Source organism: Polychytrium aggregatum, assembly GCF_025602895.1.
Source record: "Polychytrium aggregatum strain JEL109 chromosome Unknown BJ171scaffold_2, whole genome shotgun sequence".
NCBI lineage: Eukaryota > Fungi > Chytridiomycota > Chytridiomycetes > Polychytriales > Polychytrium > Polychytrium aggregatum.
In genome coordinates, this window is record NW_026516204.1 from 854,401 (window position 1) to 868,761 (window position 14,361).

At 57.5% G+C, this 14,361-nt stretch overlaps 3 protein-coding genes across 3 annotated transcripts; 1 reads left to right on the top strand and 2 right to left on the bottom strand.

Moving 5' to 3' along the window:
- The first annotated feature begins 99 nt into the window (after positions 1-99).
- Positions 100-2,868, top strand: BJ171DRAFT_486535 (uncharacterized protein). Its single transcript, XM_053109206.1, has 6 exons — positions 100-505; positions 937-1,054; positions 1,210-1,358; positions 1,531-2,021; positions 2,246-2,302; positions 2,420-2,868. The coding sequence occupies exons 1-6, from the start codon at positions 237-239 to the stop codon at positions 2,503-2,505; spliced, it is 1,170 nt and encodes a 389-aa protein (XP_052971432.1). The 5' UTR covers positions 100-236; the 3' UTR covers positions 2,506-2,868.
- On the bottom strand, positions 2,869-9,548 carry BJ171DRAFT_486537 (ubiquitin elongating factor core-domain-containing protein). Its single transcript, XM_053109207.1, has 20 exons — positions 9,362-9,548; positions 9,077-9,190; positions 8,728-8,934; positions 8,188-8,555; positions 7,916-8,048; positions 7,735-7,815; positions 7,520-7,561; positions 7,104-7,370; positions 6,824-6,940; positions 6,212-6,652; positions 5,720-6,030; positions 5,464-5,581; positions 5,213-5,345; positions 5,005-5,131; positions 4,508-4,871; positions 4,030-4,215; positions 3,764-3,869; positions 3,529-3,639; positions 3,330-3,368; positions 2,869-3,090 (listed from the first exon to the last, which is right to left on the bottom strand). Exons 1-20 carry the CDS (start codon positions 9,398-9,400, stop codon positions 3,014-3,016), a joined length of 3,381 nt encoding a protein of 1,126 aa, XP_052971433.1. The 5' UTR covers positions 9,401-9,548; the 3' UTR covers positions 2,869-3,013.
- Positions 9,549-9,801: 253 nt separating this feature from the next.
- BJ171DRAFT_486539 (uncharacterized protein) lies at positions 9,802-14,286 on the bottom strand. The gene is made up of 6 exons (XM_053109208.1): positions 14,204-14,286; positions 13,588-13,852; positions 13,253-13,308; positions 13,036-13,107; positions 10,335-12,719; positions 9,802-10,222 (listed from the first exon to the last, which is right to left on the bottom strand). The coding sequence occupies exons 2-6, from the start codon at positions 13,832-13,834 to the stop codon at positions 9,953-9,955; spliced, it is 3,030 nt and encodes a 1,009-aa protein (XP_052971434.1). The 5' UTR covers positions 13,835-13,852; positions 14,204-14,286; the 3' UTR covers positions 9,802-9,952.
- Between the last annotated feature and the right edge of the window lie 75 nt (positions 14,287-14,361).

Sequence of the window (14,361 nt, forward strand, 5' to 3'; positions counted from 1 at the left end):
GCACCGCACCGCACCGCCCGGCTGGGTCGCTGGTCACTCTGCATCGGCCGCTGTCCAAAAATGGCCAAATGGAAGTGCTGTCCTTTGCCAAAGGGCGCGTCCGCACAAAGCGTCGTCGCCCGGCGCTGTTGGGCTCTTGCTCACTCCTATTCTGCCCCCGCTCTGGACAACTCCCTCCTTTTCCTCGCCAGAGCCTCACACGCCCCCCGACCCTGCGTCTCCTCGGGCCCGCCCTCATGCTCTCGACCGCACCCACCAAGAAGGCTGCCCCGATCTCCAAGCATGATCAGATCGTCATCTGCGCCGGCAACGTAGAAAACTGGAACTATACCATCTCCTACTGTCATTCCCTGACCTCTACCAACCCGAAGCTTGTGGCTTCCCGGGTGCTGCCGTTTGTGCTGGGCGCAAGACTCTGTATAGATGAGGAAGATACCGTAACAGACTTCAAAGTCTTTGATCGCATCTGGGGCTGGCCAGGCGGCCATTCCTTCCTTGGGGCCGAGTAAGTCTGCCCTTGGTTGCTCTGCCCTTGGCCGCTATCATCCGTCGGCTGCTTGATGTATATTGGCCCCGCTCTCTGCTTCTCCCGCTGTCTGCTGTCCTGCTTCCATATGCAGCATCGTTTCTGCGTCTCTCCCATTTCGCATCTACCGTGTTCCGTCTCTCTCCTTGATCCCGGTCCGCCACCCCTTTCCCGTGGTTTGCTGGACAGGACTCGTCCTGGTGCATTTCTGCACCGCTCCCAGAACCCGGTCCATCTCTTGCGGATCCTTTTGCTGCCAGAGAACGAGCGCTTCGCATCACCGGATCAGTCTCGAGCGAGTGGTCATGCCGCGATGATGGACGACGGCCGCACTGCAGAGCAAGGCGGCTGTCGGCGTGTCCGGGTTGCTCTTCGCCGGTGCTGACGTCCTGCCTTTCTGTCGACCCCAGCACAACACCCATCGACAGGGCTTACCGGTGGTATAAGAGCGAGATTGGGAATAACAAATGGCTCATGTCGCTCGACGAATTCGAGCATCACGTCGAGAACTGCTGCACCTCAAAGTTGGTAAGCGCCCCCCCCCCAACAGATCTGCTGCATCGCCGACGGTGCCGAGTCCCCCGGCCGGTTCGGCAACCCGCAGCATCCTGTTTTCGTCTGCTCGAACTGGCCCTCGCTTGACCGCAGTGCAGACCCTCATCTGCCCGTTCTTGCTCTCGCAGGACAACGAGCCGCTAAACTGTGACTATGACACCACAATGGAGAGCGAAGCCAACGTAAAGCTGGTAGAGTGGAAGGTGTGGAAGCATGAGATTGGCGAGGACGGCATCAACGGCGCACATGTCCTCATAAAAAAGAAGCTCTATGCAGAGTAAGTCTCGTCGGGCCCTCCGTCGCACGTCCCTCGGGCTGTCTCCGCCCTGTTCTGTCAAAACGCAGAAGCGAACCGGATGGATGGTGTCGTCGCTTGGTCTCGCGCCAACGCAGCTTCCTTTTCTCTCGCGCCCTCGCCTCGCCCCCCCCCTCTCCCGCCGAACCCACAGCCACGACCACCCCTTCATCAGCAGATCCCTCGCCGACTCGTTCATCGCCTCTCTGGTAGCCGGTGAGAACTCGGACAACGAGGAATTCCTGACCGAGTGGGAGGTGATCGATTCGGACGAAGAAGACGCCGACATCGACATCGACAACGACATCGACGACGACGATGACGAGCTTCCAGGCTGCGGTTTGCTGGACCACAGCAAGATTGTCCTCGAACCCGTCGATATCGACAAGGATTCCGCCAACCTGCTCTCCCAGGACTCTACCGTGCGGCAACTCGCGAAGCTGGTGACTTCTGAAGCCAACGGGGCCGGCCCGCTCAGCGCTGGTAGCTCGGTAAACGAAAACGGACTCTTGCCAAACGGAACCAACCCAACCAAGCACGCGAGCCCAGATGATACCGAATCGATTGCGAGCCTGCCTCGGACTCTCGCAAAGAACACAGCCTATCCCACGCCTATTTATTCCACGAGGAAGCGCTCCAGTATTGGTGAGATTCCGTTCATTTCGTCGTTCTATCTGTGGCACCAACTCCTGCTGTCGGTGGGGACGAATGCACAAGCACGGCTTGCTGTGCTCCCTCCTATTTGGCCCGATCTCGACTCTTGGCTGGACTTGTGTCAACTCTGAGGTGGCTGCTGCTGCTCTGCCTCCTGCTTTGAGGACCTGTAACTTAACTGCGCCAATGTCGTTTCCGTTGGTCATATGCGATAGGTTCGCGCACGCCTATTAGAAAATCGCCACACACATTCAAGCGTCGTCGCTCGTCAGGTTGTCACATTGCTGATCTGCTTCCTCCTCCTCCCCGAGTGTATGTTGTCCTTTTCCTGCACCAGTGGAGCCAGCGATTACTGACTGTCGCCGATCGTTGTCTTTGTCTCTGTGCAGGAATCAACGGCGTCCCGACGCCAAAGTCATCATGCCGGTTAGTCCCTCAGGAAGATCCGGATCCGCGGAACCCATTCAACTGCTGACGAGCCTGCTGAGCTCTGTCTGCAGAGTCGCCCAATGGCCTCATCTGTGCTTTTGGCCCCCACCCCTTCCCTCCATCTCTCCGCTGCCGATTGAATACACGGTCCTTTCGAGAAACACATCACATCCCGATAGAATCACGCACGAGCCGTCCGTTCTCTTGCAGATCCAAAAACGCATCTGTGGGCCAATCGATGGCGACGGCTTGTAATTACAACCGACGGCTTGCAGTTATAGCCGGTGGCGACCATACCAAAACATCGCATGGCTCGGCTTTCCCAGAAAGTCTCTCTGGACCGCTATCACTACCATCATCTTCGTTGCCATCGCTGGTTGCTCATCGTATGCGCGTAGCCCCCCAAAAGACATTGCCCAGCTTCGAGTCATGTATTCGGGAAAGGAGGAGATGGGAAATACACATCCTTCGGCTCCGGGAGATGGTCTGCGCTTGGATTCTCGTGTCACACTTTACGGAGCCATCGACACCCGCTCACTGCAAACGAGGAGCCCTCAGAACTCCATGGGATCATCCTTGGCCGCCCGCTTTGAGCGTTTCCATTCATAGATCTGCTGCTTGAGCTCGTCATCTAAAGTAACCAGTCAGTCAGTTGCTTGGTTGGTCAAAATCGTCCCTCGAGTTGGTTGCCTCACCGCCTCTGCATTGGCGCTGCTTCTGACATTGGTCCGAACCTCATTCGCGCATCTCGATGCGACCCAACAAAACCAGGGCGCTCCCTCGCCATCCCAAGTCTCCATCTCTATATAATTCACCACTCTTTGTCCAGCAGCATGAATGGTCGGACCGACACAGAAAGCAAACACTCACTTGGAACGACCATGTCGATTGTCAGGGGCATACGGTTGACTGTGGTTCGAGGAGAGGGAATGTGAGTGGGGCACCAGTTATCACCAAATGATCCGCCAGTGGTATCGGGCCGGTCGACACCATCCGCTCGTGGCTGAGCTGCCTCGGACTCGGACTCGGACTCGGACTCGGACTCAAACAAAACTCAAACAAAACTCACATGGATCATGCTGATCAGAAAGAAGGTGGCTCTTGATCGTGGACCGATCCACGGTGACGTGGCTCGTGGGCAAGATGACCGGGTCTTCCATCAGCGTAAACATCAACGGATCTGGACAGGAAGCACATCATTTCAGTCAGCACATGCGAAATGCCATCGGTTTCACGGCAAGATCCGATGCCAAAGCTGATGCATTTTGAGATGGCGACAACGCTCAGTCGCGCACGGTCCATACCCAAGAACTCGTCTGGAGCCTCTCCGTATTCCTGTTCGGCATCGGCTTCGGCTTTGATAAGGGCCTCGACGGTGTCGACAAAGTCTCGGAGGGCACTAAGCTCCCCCTGTGATCAAGATTCCAAAGGATGTTGTCCATGCCGACTACTGTCAGTCTGGAGGCCAGTGCACCAGCGTCCCGGGATTCACAGTGCAAACTCTGCGCCGCCCCGTGACCGTCGCCGATGCAGAAGGCGAAATCGGTGCCACCATTCAGCCGCAACTTGCCTCGTTCCGTAGACTGCTCTTGACCAGAATGTCGGCGGCGCGATGGAAATGCTCCTTCTTGTACGAGCGGCCGTCCTTGGAGATGGCAACCTGGAACTCTTTTCTGCGGGCCAGATTCAGGTAGATGCCAATCAGGTCGTTCAGCAGCGACTTTGGCCTGAAGCTGTATTTCTCGGGATTCCTGACCTGGCGGCGGGGAGGGCAGGAGTCAGCAGATGTGTTCTGCCCATTGCCAAGGCAATCATGGATGGGGTAGAACGCAGGAAGACAACCCGCTGTCCAGTGCCCACGATTTACCATCCAACCCATCACCCTCACCCAGCACCAGGCCAGCGCAGAATCAGACATATGTCTGGGACATGTCAGCCCCCCATCCATCATCCACCCACCCATTCATCCATCCATCCACCCACCCATCCATCCATTGCTATCCCACCACTGCGTTATGGTCAGCATCATCTGTCATCCAGGTACCCACCTTGAGCTCGGTGCAGCGCGGGCCCACCAACGCAGCCAGGTTGTAGTCCAGCATAGCAGCCAGACGCTCGACAATCTCTGGCTGCATGAAGGGGATGCAGATGCGGTCGTTGGTGGTCATGTAGTTGAGCATATGCACAGTCTCGTTGCCCAGGGACATGTAACTGTATGCTTGTCGCTCGGCCATGCGGAAAGTGGCCTCCCGTTCTTGACGATGCTGCTGCGTGCCACTCATCCAGGTGCTGGCATCGGCCATTTCGTTCTCAATAGTGCGGATTTCGGTCATTTTGTCGAGGCCTTCATCGAGCAAATATCGCGTATCGTTCATCAGGAGATTGGCAAACTTGACGAACGATTCCAAACGCCTGGGCAGTCAAGGCAAGCAACAATGGTAAGCGCTCCACTCCTGGAAGTTGGGCAGCGTGTGTTGTCAATTGCAGCTGTCTTTTCGCGGCGCTTCTGGGCTGCCCATACGAGCTGGTTGTTTAGTGGTCGTACATGCTCTCCTTGATCACGTTGGTTCGATGAGTAGGATCGTTCCAGACACATTTGAGGATATGTGATATGTTGTAGCGAATGTTGAACTTGTCATAAAACTGCGATGCCATGCCCGTTTGCTCCACATCTGCGAGTAATGAGAGGTTCTTGTAAGCACGGCTTCTGCGTTGCTGCCAGAGCGACAGCTCCAATCCACCGCGCCACGTACCAATGTAGAAGGACATGACGGCTTGAACAAGGTGCTCACGCATCAGAGGATGCGTGCCAAAGACATCATCCAGACGCTTGACAACCTCCCCGGCGGCATTACGGTACAGTGGAACTGTAAAGAAGAACATGATCTGGAGCCGACACACAGCAGCGCGTCAAATCGGTGCAAATACAACAGCACTTCTGGCGAGCCGCCATTGACAGCCCAAGCGCGGTAGAGCACCCGCACCAACTGAGCCCAGCACCCACCTCCACCAATTTGCTCTTCAGATAGGGGTTCTTGATGTATCCAGAGTTCTGCAAAATGAGCATGGCAAAGGCACAGATTCCGTCGCGTGGGAACGTCTCCAAGACGATCAGGTTGTTTCTGGAAACGCGATGGCATCAAAGTCAGCTGTGGCTCGATGCTGTTCTCGGAACACCGCATTGATATCGCAGAGCACTCCAACTCACGATGATCGCTCACTGCAGAGGGGGAAGCATTCGTACGTGCCACGACACATACCTGCACACAAAGAGGTAGTAGTCGCAAATGTCCTCGATAATCCACTCCGGGAGGGTCGTGAAGAGCTTTGGTGCCTCGGCAGGCAGTGGGAAAAGCGGAAGGCCTTGAAGATCGCCACGGATGACGCGGTCCCATTGGATGCTGTCAGGCTTGGAGCCGTTGGCGTGAATGGCCCCGATACCCACGACGATGATCCGAATGAGCCAGACGATGACCAAGTTGAAGAATCGGAGCGAGTGCTCGATTTCGATGGGGTCCAGCAACGCCACATCCATGGCAAGTTTGTAGCCAATGTACGTATCCAACTGAACCTATGATTTCAGCCGGTCGTCAGAACGAGTAGCGGATCTAAACGCCAAGGAGCAGCGTTCTGGTAGCGACAGGCTGGGATCGGAGACCAGGAACAGCAGCAGCAGCAGCCCTCATGATCACACTGCTGCCATAACGGCTAGAATGCCCATGGCGCTTTGAGACACAAAAGCTGATGCATACCAGGTATCGCTTGAAGAGCTCTTCGTTCATAGGAGTCCACTGGGCCCCAAGGCGTTCTTTCTCTGCTCTCATGCGATCAATCTGCTTGCGCATCTCCTCAACCTCCTTCAAAAAGCTGCCGTACGTCCGGATGATGCTCAGGGATCCGTAGTGGTGGAATGCGAGGGCAAGGTAAAACACCTCGCTGACAAAGTTTGCTGCAGCTGGAGTGGGATTTTCAGCCCGCCATTCCTGGAAGTAAGCATCAGCCGAGATCTTGTCCGAGTTGATTCGCGTCTGCTCGTCCACAACACAGGCAAGCCGCTGCGAGTGCTTGAAGTAGTGCGGATCGATGAGATGAACCTTGGAGAACTTGGGATCCATGATGGGATCGGCCAGCTGCAGGAAGACGCTCCGAAGATTGTGCATAAAGCCGTTCGTTGAGACGGTACGTGGATCGACCTGGTCCATATCGACGAGAAGAGGCAAGTGCGCGTTGCTGAGCGATTGAGGATCGGCCATGCATCAAGTGCGGAGAAGCCATGAAAGCGACGGAGCCTCGATAGCCTCAAGACCTCAGCGTCTGAGAGGGTCCCGAGGGCCACCACAGTTGCAAGAAGCATAATGACCCACCTGAAGCTTCCCTCTTGCAATGTTCTTGGACACAGCGTCTGCCGAAAACTGCAGGATGGCCTCCTTGGCCTCGGCACTAGACCGAATGATCGTGAGGAAGACCCCGCCCAAGGAGCTCTGGTGGACCGCAGACGACACAAAAGCACCATAAACCGATCCGTCATTGTGGGTTCAGCGAGGGTGAGGTGACTACATGCGAGTTGGGTCGTGCTATGCGAATGGATACGGCTCGGCATGGCACAGAGCAGCACAACACAACGCAGACAAGCATGGAACTGACCTTGGTGCGGGCGCTGATACCTCTCAGGCTGCCCATGGTGCTTTGGAGGTCACCGTAGTTGCGCATGCCAACGTCGAACCCAATATAGTTGGTACCAGGCTCCATGCCATATGCCAAAGGATTCGAACTTGAAAAGTATTTGGTCACGATGGACTGGTCCGAGTCTGGGAAGGTGGTGAGCCGAGAGAGAAACGGGCCGAGGGTCGTCGCAACTTCGACCAAACGCGGAGGCGTATCTTGAGGATTGAACTGCGGGAGCTGAGTAACCTGCTCGGCGAATACAATTGATGGTGAGATATGTGTACAGCCACCTGTAAGCACTGAGAGATTCTGTGCAGTGCTGCGCCGGCAGATCTGCCAGCAATACGAATATGAAGACTGTGGCGACAGTCGCGGTTATGGATCAAAAGACCTACCGCTGCGGCCACAGACTTGAACGAAAGCAGTCGAATAAGCGCCTAAAGTAACAACAGTCAGTCAGCCAGTCAGCCCGTCAGCCCGTCAGTCAGCCAGCCATCTCTCGATGCACTGTTGGAGATCCTGGAACGCAGCTACCGCATCGTACATTCATCGGCAAGGCCATCGTTTGTGCAAGCAGAATCGAGAGGCGACACCAAACACACATCCGCACCTGCAAAGGAATCTGCTCGTGTTGCTCGATCGAGCCCTTGAGCATCTTGGCAGAGACCGACGAAAAGATCGGCCCCAGGATCTGCCATAGATCATGTAGAGTCAGCGTCACACTCGACACAGTAATCCGACTCGACAGTTGCCTCCGGCTTATGCGCTCTCTGATGGCGATATCGACAGACCTCCAAGAACTCGTCATTCTCATAGCGGGCAACAAAGTCCTCGAGGAACTCGGGAGGGAGCTGGCTTTCGCTCTCGTCAGGGTTGGGCAGCAAAAGCTTCTCGGCAAGCAGTCCGGATGCCACCTCAGCGACTCTAGATCAAGCATAGCGTCGTCAGCCACGGGGTGTCGAGGTGTCGAGGTGTCGGCCTCCAAGTATCAGCAACCTGAGGTGCATCGCCCAGGCCCGTGCGGCAACGTCCCGACCAAGTCGCCTTACATATGCAAACATACCTTGCGGGCTGGGCAAAGCTATCGGCCATGCCAGGCATCATGACGAGCCAGCTGTAGTTCATGATCAGAGCCTTGGCAGCGGTCACATAGCCGACACGTCGGGCGGCGACCTCCTGGACCTGCTTGCGGGTCTCGCCGTTGGCTCGATCAACAACGATGGTGGCGCGGCGCTTGACCTCTGCGATTCTCTTCCAGCAGCCGATGATGTAGTCGATCAAGGGTGCATCATCCGCCGCAGGAGTCAGCAAGCGTGCATAGAGCACTCGCTCGACAAGATCGTGCGTAAACACCAACGGAATCGACTCGGACTGCAGTTCCTCGATAAGCGACGGGATGTACATGTAGGACTTGCGCAGAGCAACATCCACCTGCAGCAAACATTACATCCAGTACAAGGATCAGCACCCAGCGTCGTAGAGCGCCAAGCAACGACGACAACCCAGCGCACACCGAGTATGTTCCATGGGCCGTAGCCCCGGGCAATCACAGGAGCCAGGGCTGCAGCCGAGCCTGCAATAACTCTGACCAAAGGACTCTTACGTTGAAGCTGACTTGGAAGATAAACTCAAATGTCTGGCCCTCCCAATCTGAGTCTGCGAACGACAGGAACTGGCTGACGAGTCGATCCGTGCCAGAAGGGGTCGTTGCGGTCGTCGGCGTTGCGGTGGCCGATGGAGTAGGGGAGGCGGTCGACTGGAGCTTCAAGGCATTCGGGGTGCTTGGGCCACTCTCCTTTGCCACTGCGGCCTGATAGATCGATCGTACAGTTGGTCAGAGAAGGTTGTGTGCAGATGATACGACTCGCCAACGGCAAGAGCCGTCTGTTAGGGCCGTGCTGACTCTGCTCCGATGGTATCAAGGCCAAGGCGGACTGAACTTGTGAGCTCACCTTCTTCACGGACGGTCCGGCCGAGAGGACAGTGGTCGGCTCCGCTTGTGCCGATGACGAAGCTGCAGGACTGGTGCTGGCCGCAGCCAACTTGGCGAGTCGCTTCTGACGGAGCTGAACAGAGAACACACAGTCCCGGCTTGATCAGTTCAACGAACACCCGAATTGCGACGGAAACCAGGCCAACGCCTCAATATGGGAGTATTCCGAGCACAGCGCATTGGCGCCGAATGCAGCATCGCAACGTCGCAGCGGCCATGCATCGGGAGGACCGGACGAACGTACCGATTCGGGAGTTTCGTTGTTCGGACTGGACGGATCCATGGCTGGAAAAGCGAGCAGGCGATGCAGCAGCCAACGTTCGAGAGATGACTGCGAGAGGGTGCAGAGATGGAGTCGCCGAGGGTGTGGGGGCGATTGGGAGTGTCAAGCACGGCCGGAGGGGGCAGGTTGGCAGCGATCGGGAGATCAGGGACGAAGGTCGAGATGACCAGGGTCGCCAGCGAAGCGCCAGGATCAAGCGAGGCGAGGCGCTCTGCTGGATTCTGGACATGCCGGCACCCATCGTCAGCACCCATCGCCAGCACCCATCGCCGACAACGGCTGCCCACCACATTCTCGACTACATGGCACGGAGCAATCATTCGCTACAAACTCCTCCGATGATTTACGTACAAACTGTGGTCGTGCTCCAATGCTGCAGGCTCACATAGCACAGTGCTCTTGGGGCGCTCACGATACACGGATGTATTCAGGATACAGAAAGAAAATAGTCCAACATGCTCAAATAACAGAATGCCCCGCTTCATTGTGGACACCATGGCCTGTGATGCTTGACCGGCAACGTTGCCGCTCGCCAGCCACTGGAGCATGGTATTATGCACTCGAGAATCGCGTGACATATGAGGCAGGAATCCAGCCGGCGACCGGGCGGGTGGTCGGGTTTGTCAGGGGCACATTCTTGGCCTGTCGCTCGTCCGTGAAGAGCGAGCTAACGAGCTTGGGCTCTCCAGCACCGGTTGGACTGGCGAGTGAACTCTTGGAGCTCGTGCGCTCGGGTGGGATCTGCGGCTTCAGTAGCTCGGGCGGCACTTTTGTTCCATAGATCCAGGTGCCGTGTCGTTTGCGCACCGAGACAACATCGCCCTGGAGAACGGCCCTACGTTAGCGAACTGGCCGAGTCGCTGGTAGCATGCCAACGACCTCTCCCAGGAAGAAACCCCACCGCGCACAACCACAGGCAGCAAAGCAGACTTACCTTGGCGATGGTCATTTCGCGGTCGCTGCGAGCAATGTGGTTGTGGATGACCCAAACAAGCTCCTTGCGTGCTCCGATCTGGCTTGACGACGGGCGAATGCCAAGGGCGCTGGTTGTAGCCAGACTCGGCTCGTAGGAGACATCCTCATCCACAACGGTTCCCTTCATGCTTTCGACATCGGCCTCGACCGGGAACACGACGTTGGGCCGTCGAGAAACGTTGCCAACTGTCAAAGTGACCGCCTCCTTATCTTGTCGTTCGGGCCCTTCCAGTGGCTCAGCGGGTTGCTTGATCTGGTCCTGGAGAGCCGGTGCATCGGGGCGCAGGTCGCCATTCGAAGCATCACGCTCTTGTGCCACACCCGAGCCCAAGCCCGAGCCCGAGGCAGCCCGAGCAGCCATTTCAGGAGCCGGTATGTCTGGTACTTCAGGAGCACCCTCGGCTTGATCCAGGGCCGCCTCGTTGAGCTCGGAGCGCACATGTTGCGGAAGCTTATCCATCACGGCCTCGTGCAGGTTCTGAGGAATGGCGATAAAGTCCTCCTCATCCAGCGGAGCGCTCTCGGTATCGGAGTCGAGGTGCTGCACCATCGGCGAGCTGGCAAAGTGGACTCGACGGCCAGTCTTGGCTCCAGGCTTTACGGGCTCTTGCGACTCGCTTTCACCGGCAGTATCGCTTGTGTCTGTCAGAGACTCGTCGCTGGCCTTGGACGGCGCCACGGATGTGCTCCGTACACTGAAGGATGGAGAGTTCTCCATGATTGGAATGTGGACTTGGGTGGGAGCCTGAGGCTTCAATCCCATGATTTTCTTGAACCGGTTGCCAAATCCGGCCAGCTGAAGCTTGAACTGGCTCGGCGTCGGCGATGAGGTCAGCGACAGGTCGTCGCGCGTCTGCAGCTTCACCATCGGCGGTCGAGGGGAGGCACCCACGCGTGGCAGCGACCGATATATCCTTGGCGTCTCATCCACGCCCAAGGTCGGATCGGCGTTGGGGTCAACCAGAATCCAGTCGCGGCGCTCGACCTTTTCTTTGAAGGTGCTCATGGACTTGCGCAGGTCCTCCTGCCTCTTCGAGGAACCCAAATCGCGCGACGACCCAGGCTGAGGTCGCAGCGACTCGGTGGCCGGCAGAATGACCTTGGGAGTGCCTGTCGTGCGTTCGCCACGAGGCTCGTATGGCTTGTATTCGTCGGTGTGATACGACGTTGACGGCTCTGAATGCTGTGCCGGGACGTTGAGCTGTGCAGGAACATTGAGTTGAACGGTTTGTTGCAAGCCTTGGACTACGCGAGCCTCGGGATCCTGCATGGCGAGACTTGCCAGGTACTGCGGCATATCCTTCGGTGAGTTTGGCAGGTCCGCACTTGGGGCGGGCTGTGGGTGGGCACTCTCTGCCAGCGGCTCTGCGTGGCTTTCGAGACCAGGAAGCTGTGTCCGCAGTTGCACATGCTTGGCCAGCTGACTGACGACATTGGCGTGGGGAGGGAACTGGCTAATGCCGAGGCTGGGCATCAAGCTGTCGCCACGCGAAGGCGGCACAAGCTTGGGAGGGTTGGCGTTGGAGTTGGAGCCGTGCGAAGAAGGAGACCTGTCGATGGGAGTCACCGTCACGGACATGCCGACGGCTTCCGCAGGAATGCCAGGCAAAGGCTTCCGCTCAGGGGCGGGGGACTGCATCGGGTCGATATAGGGCGACTCCTCGAAGCCACTCATGTAGTCGTCCACCGAGGCCATTTCCTGGACCGAATTCGAGACGGGGATATAGACATCGTGGTTGGGGACGTCTGAGAACTCAAAGTACTCATCTGGCGATACCACATTGACCATTCCCTGCGGAACCAGCTGCGGAGCCGGTTGCGGCGTCAGCATGTCGTCGAGGATCCTTGGCGAGCTGCTCGACTGGCGCTCGGCCCCGACGGAGCTGTTCATCTCTCGGGGTGGGCCGGGCTCGGGGACATCCAACAGTTCCGCTGAAGTCGGGGGCAGCTCGGTCGCGCTGAGGCCCTGGCCTGACGCCGATACAGCTGTAATCGGTGTGGCCAGATGCGATTCATTTCGAGCGAGATCGTCATCCGACTGACCGCCAAACTTCCTCATCATCACACGGTCGAATTCGAGGAAGGCCTCCCGCTCCTTGGAAGCGACACTGAGGAGGTGCGCGTAGATCTGGGAGACAAACTTGGACTCTTCCTTCAAGGTCGCGAGGATACCGAGGTTCTTGATGCGAACCCATTCGTCCGTCAGGGCCTTGATGGTCATGACATCCTGGACGGCCCTGTCGGCCTCGGAGGCTCGATGTCGCTGCTTGTTGATTTCGGTTTCGGCCTTCTGGATCTTCTTATCCTGTTCCTCATTCTGGCGAGCAACGACTCGGTCGTGGTACTGTGCAGTAGAAACAGTCGCGGTCGAGTAAGAAGGTATGCACGAACGAGCAAGGGCGGATGGGAGCGTTGGCGCAAGCGACGGCAGCCCACGGCCGACCCGCAGCCCTTGATGTAACGAAGAATGCCCCGGTCCGGCTGTCGGATGTCCAATCAGCCCAGACTCGAATGATCGTCGCCAGCGTGTTGTATCCTGCTGTCGCTTGTGCTGGGCGGGGGAGGATAGGGAAGGTACCCGACTCTTGGAGGCTGTCGGCCAGCCCCGAACACTATCTCACTCCCGCATGCTGCAGCTGCTCATCAGCCCAAGTTCGTACCTGGACACTGATGTTGTGGGTCGCCACTGTTGTCGGGATGCTCTGCTCGATGGACCTGTACAAACAGTCGCCCTGGACATGGATGGCAACATGGATGGCAACATGCAGTGTGAGTACACCGCCCCCATCGCTCTTCCCTTGACTGCGAGCGCTGCATCTGTCTATGCCTTGGGCTGAGCCACAGCCGAGCGAGGCGGAAGCAGCGAGATAAACCTACGAGTCCCCGGATGTGGCGAGCAAGCTGGAGGTGGGCATTGGCATAGGTGTCGAGACCTGCAGGCGGCAGGAGGCAAGCAGTGGTCAGTAGCCTAACCGAACGGATCCTTCGAGCTTGGCTCGCTCGCCCGGGTAGATCATGCATGATCGTCGACAAAATCAAAGAGAAATATCGGCTGGGGTCCTTGCCGAAGTGGGACCCCACCGACAGGAAGCAGCGCCTATTTGGCTGTCCATAACCGTTCCGGAGGACCGACATGAGCAAGATGGCACAAGCAAGCTGGCATGAGCGAGCTGGCATCAACAAGCCGCCATGCAAGCCAGCAACCAACCGACCTTTGGGCGAGCCTAGCAACTCGACCGTTCGAACCGACTTGGTCGAGGCCAGCTCCTTGACGCTGATGCCATAGTCGTAGTAAGCGGTGGCAACAGCCGACAGCGTCTTCCGGAGCTTCTCAGAAGCCTTGATGATGTTCTTGGCCTTGGCGACGCCGTCCTTGATGTCCTGTGGGCTGATCTTCCACTTCTCGGCCTCGTCCACCGAGGTCGGCAGAACAAACTGCGGCGTAGGTATGGGCTCCATGCAATCGAGACGAGCAACCTGAATCAGAGAGTGTGTTGTGGGGGAAACGGGCTGTTTCGTGTGAGGACGGAGGAGAGACGAGGTTGGATGGTGATCCTGGGCTGTTCGACAGCCGAGCAGGAGATGCTTTGCCAGCAAAGTCCAGAGTCGACCGACCAACCAACCAACGGCCCGCAGCCAGAACAGCAGCATCCGCCAGGAAAATGCTGTTGTGGAGATGCATGCGACCAAAACCCCATTCCCCCCTCCAAAGCACCGAGCCCATTCCCGAATGCAGCAGGCCATGCGTTGGTTATGGGAGACAGTAAGCCGGCGATGCTGTTCTGGACTATGCCATCGACAGACAGAGGCGTGCTGCAGGAGACGTACGGTTGGAGGGGGGGCTCCTCAGAAGCAGGCAGCAGATGGATCGCTCGGCAGGAAGAGAAAGACACAGCCGACCGCCCCTCGCTGACGACTGGGTCTTGAGGCCCTGTCCTCCAGGAAGGACCAGCTTGCTGGCCGCCCTGGCGCCGCCTGTGGCCTGC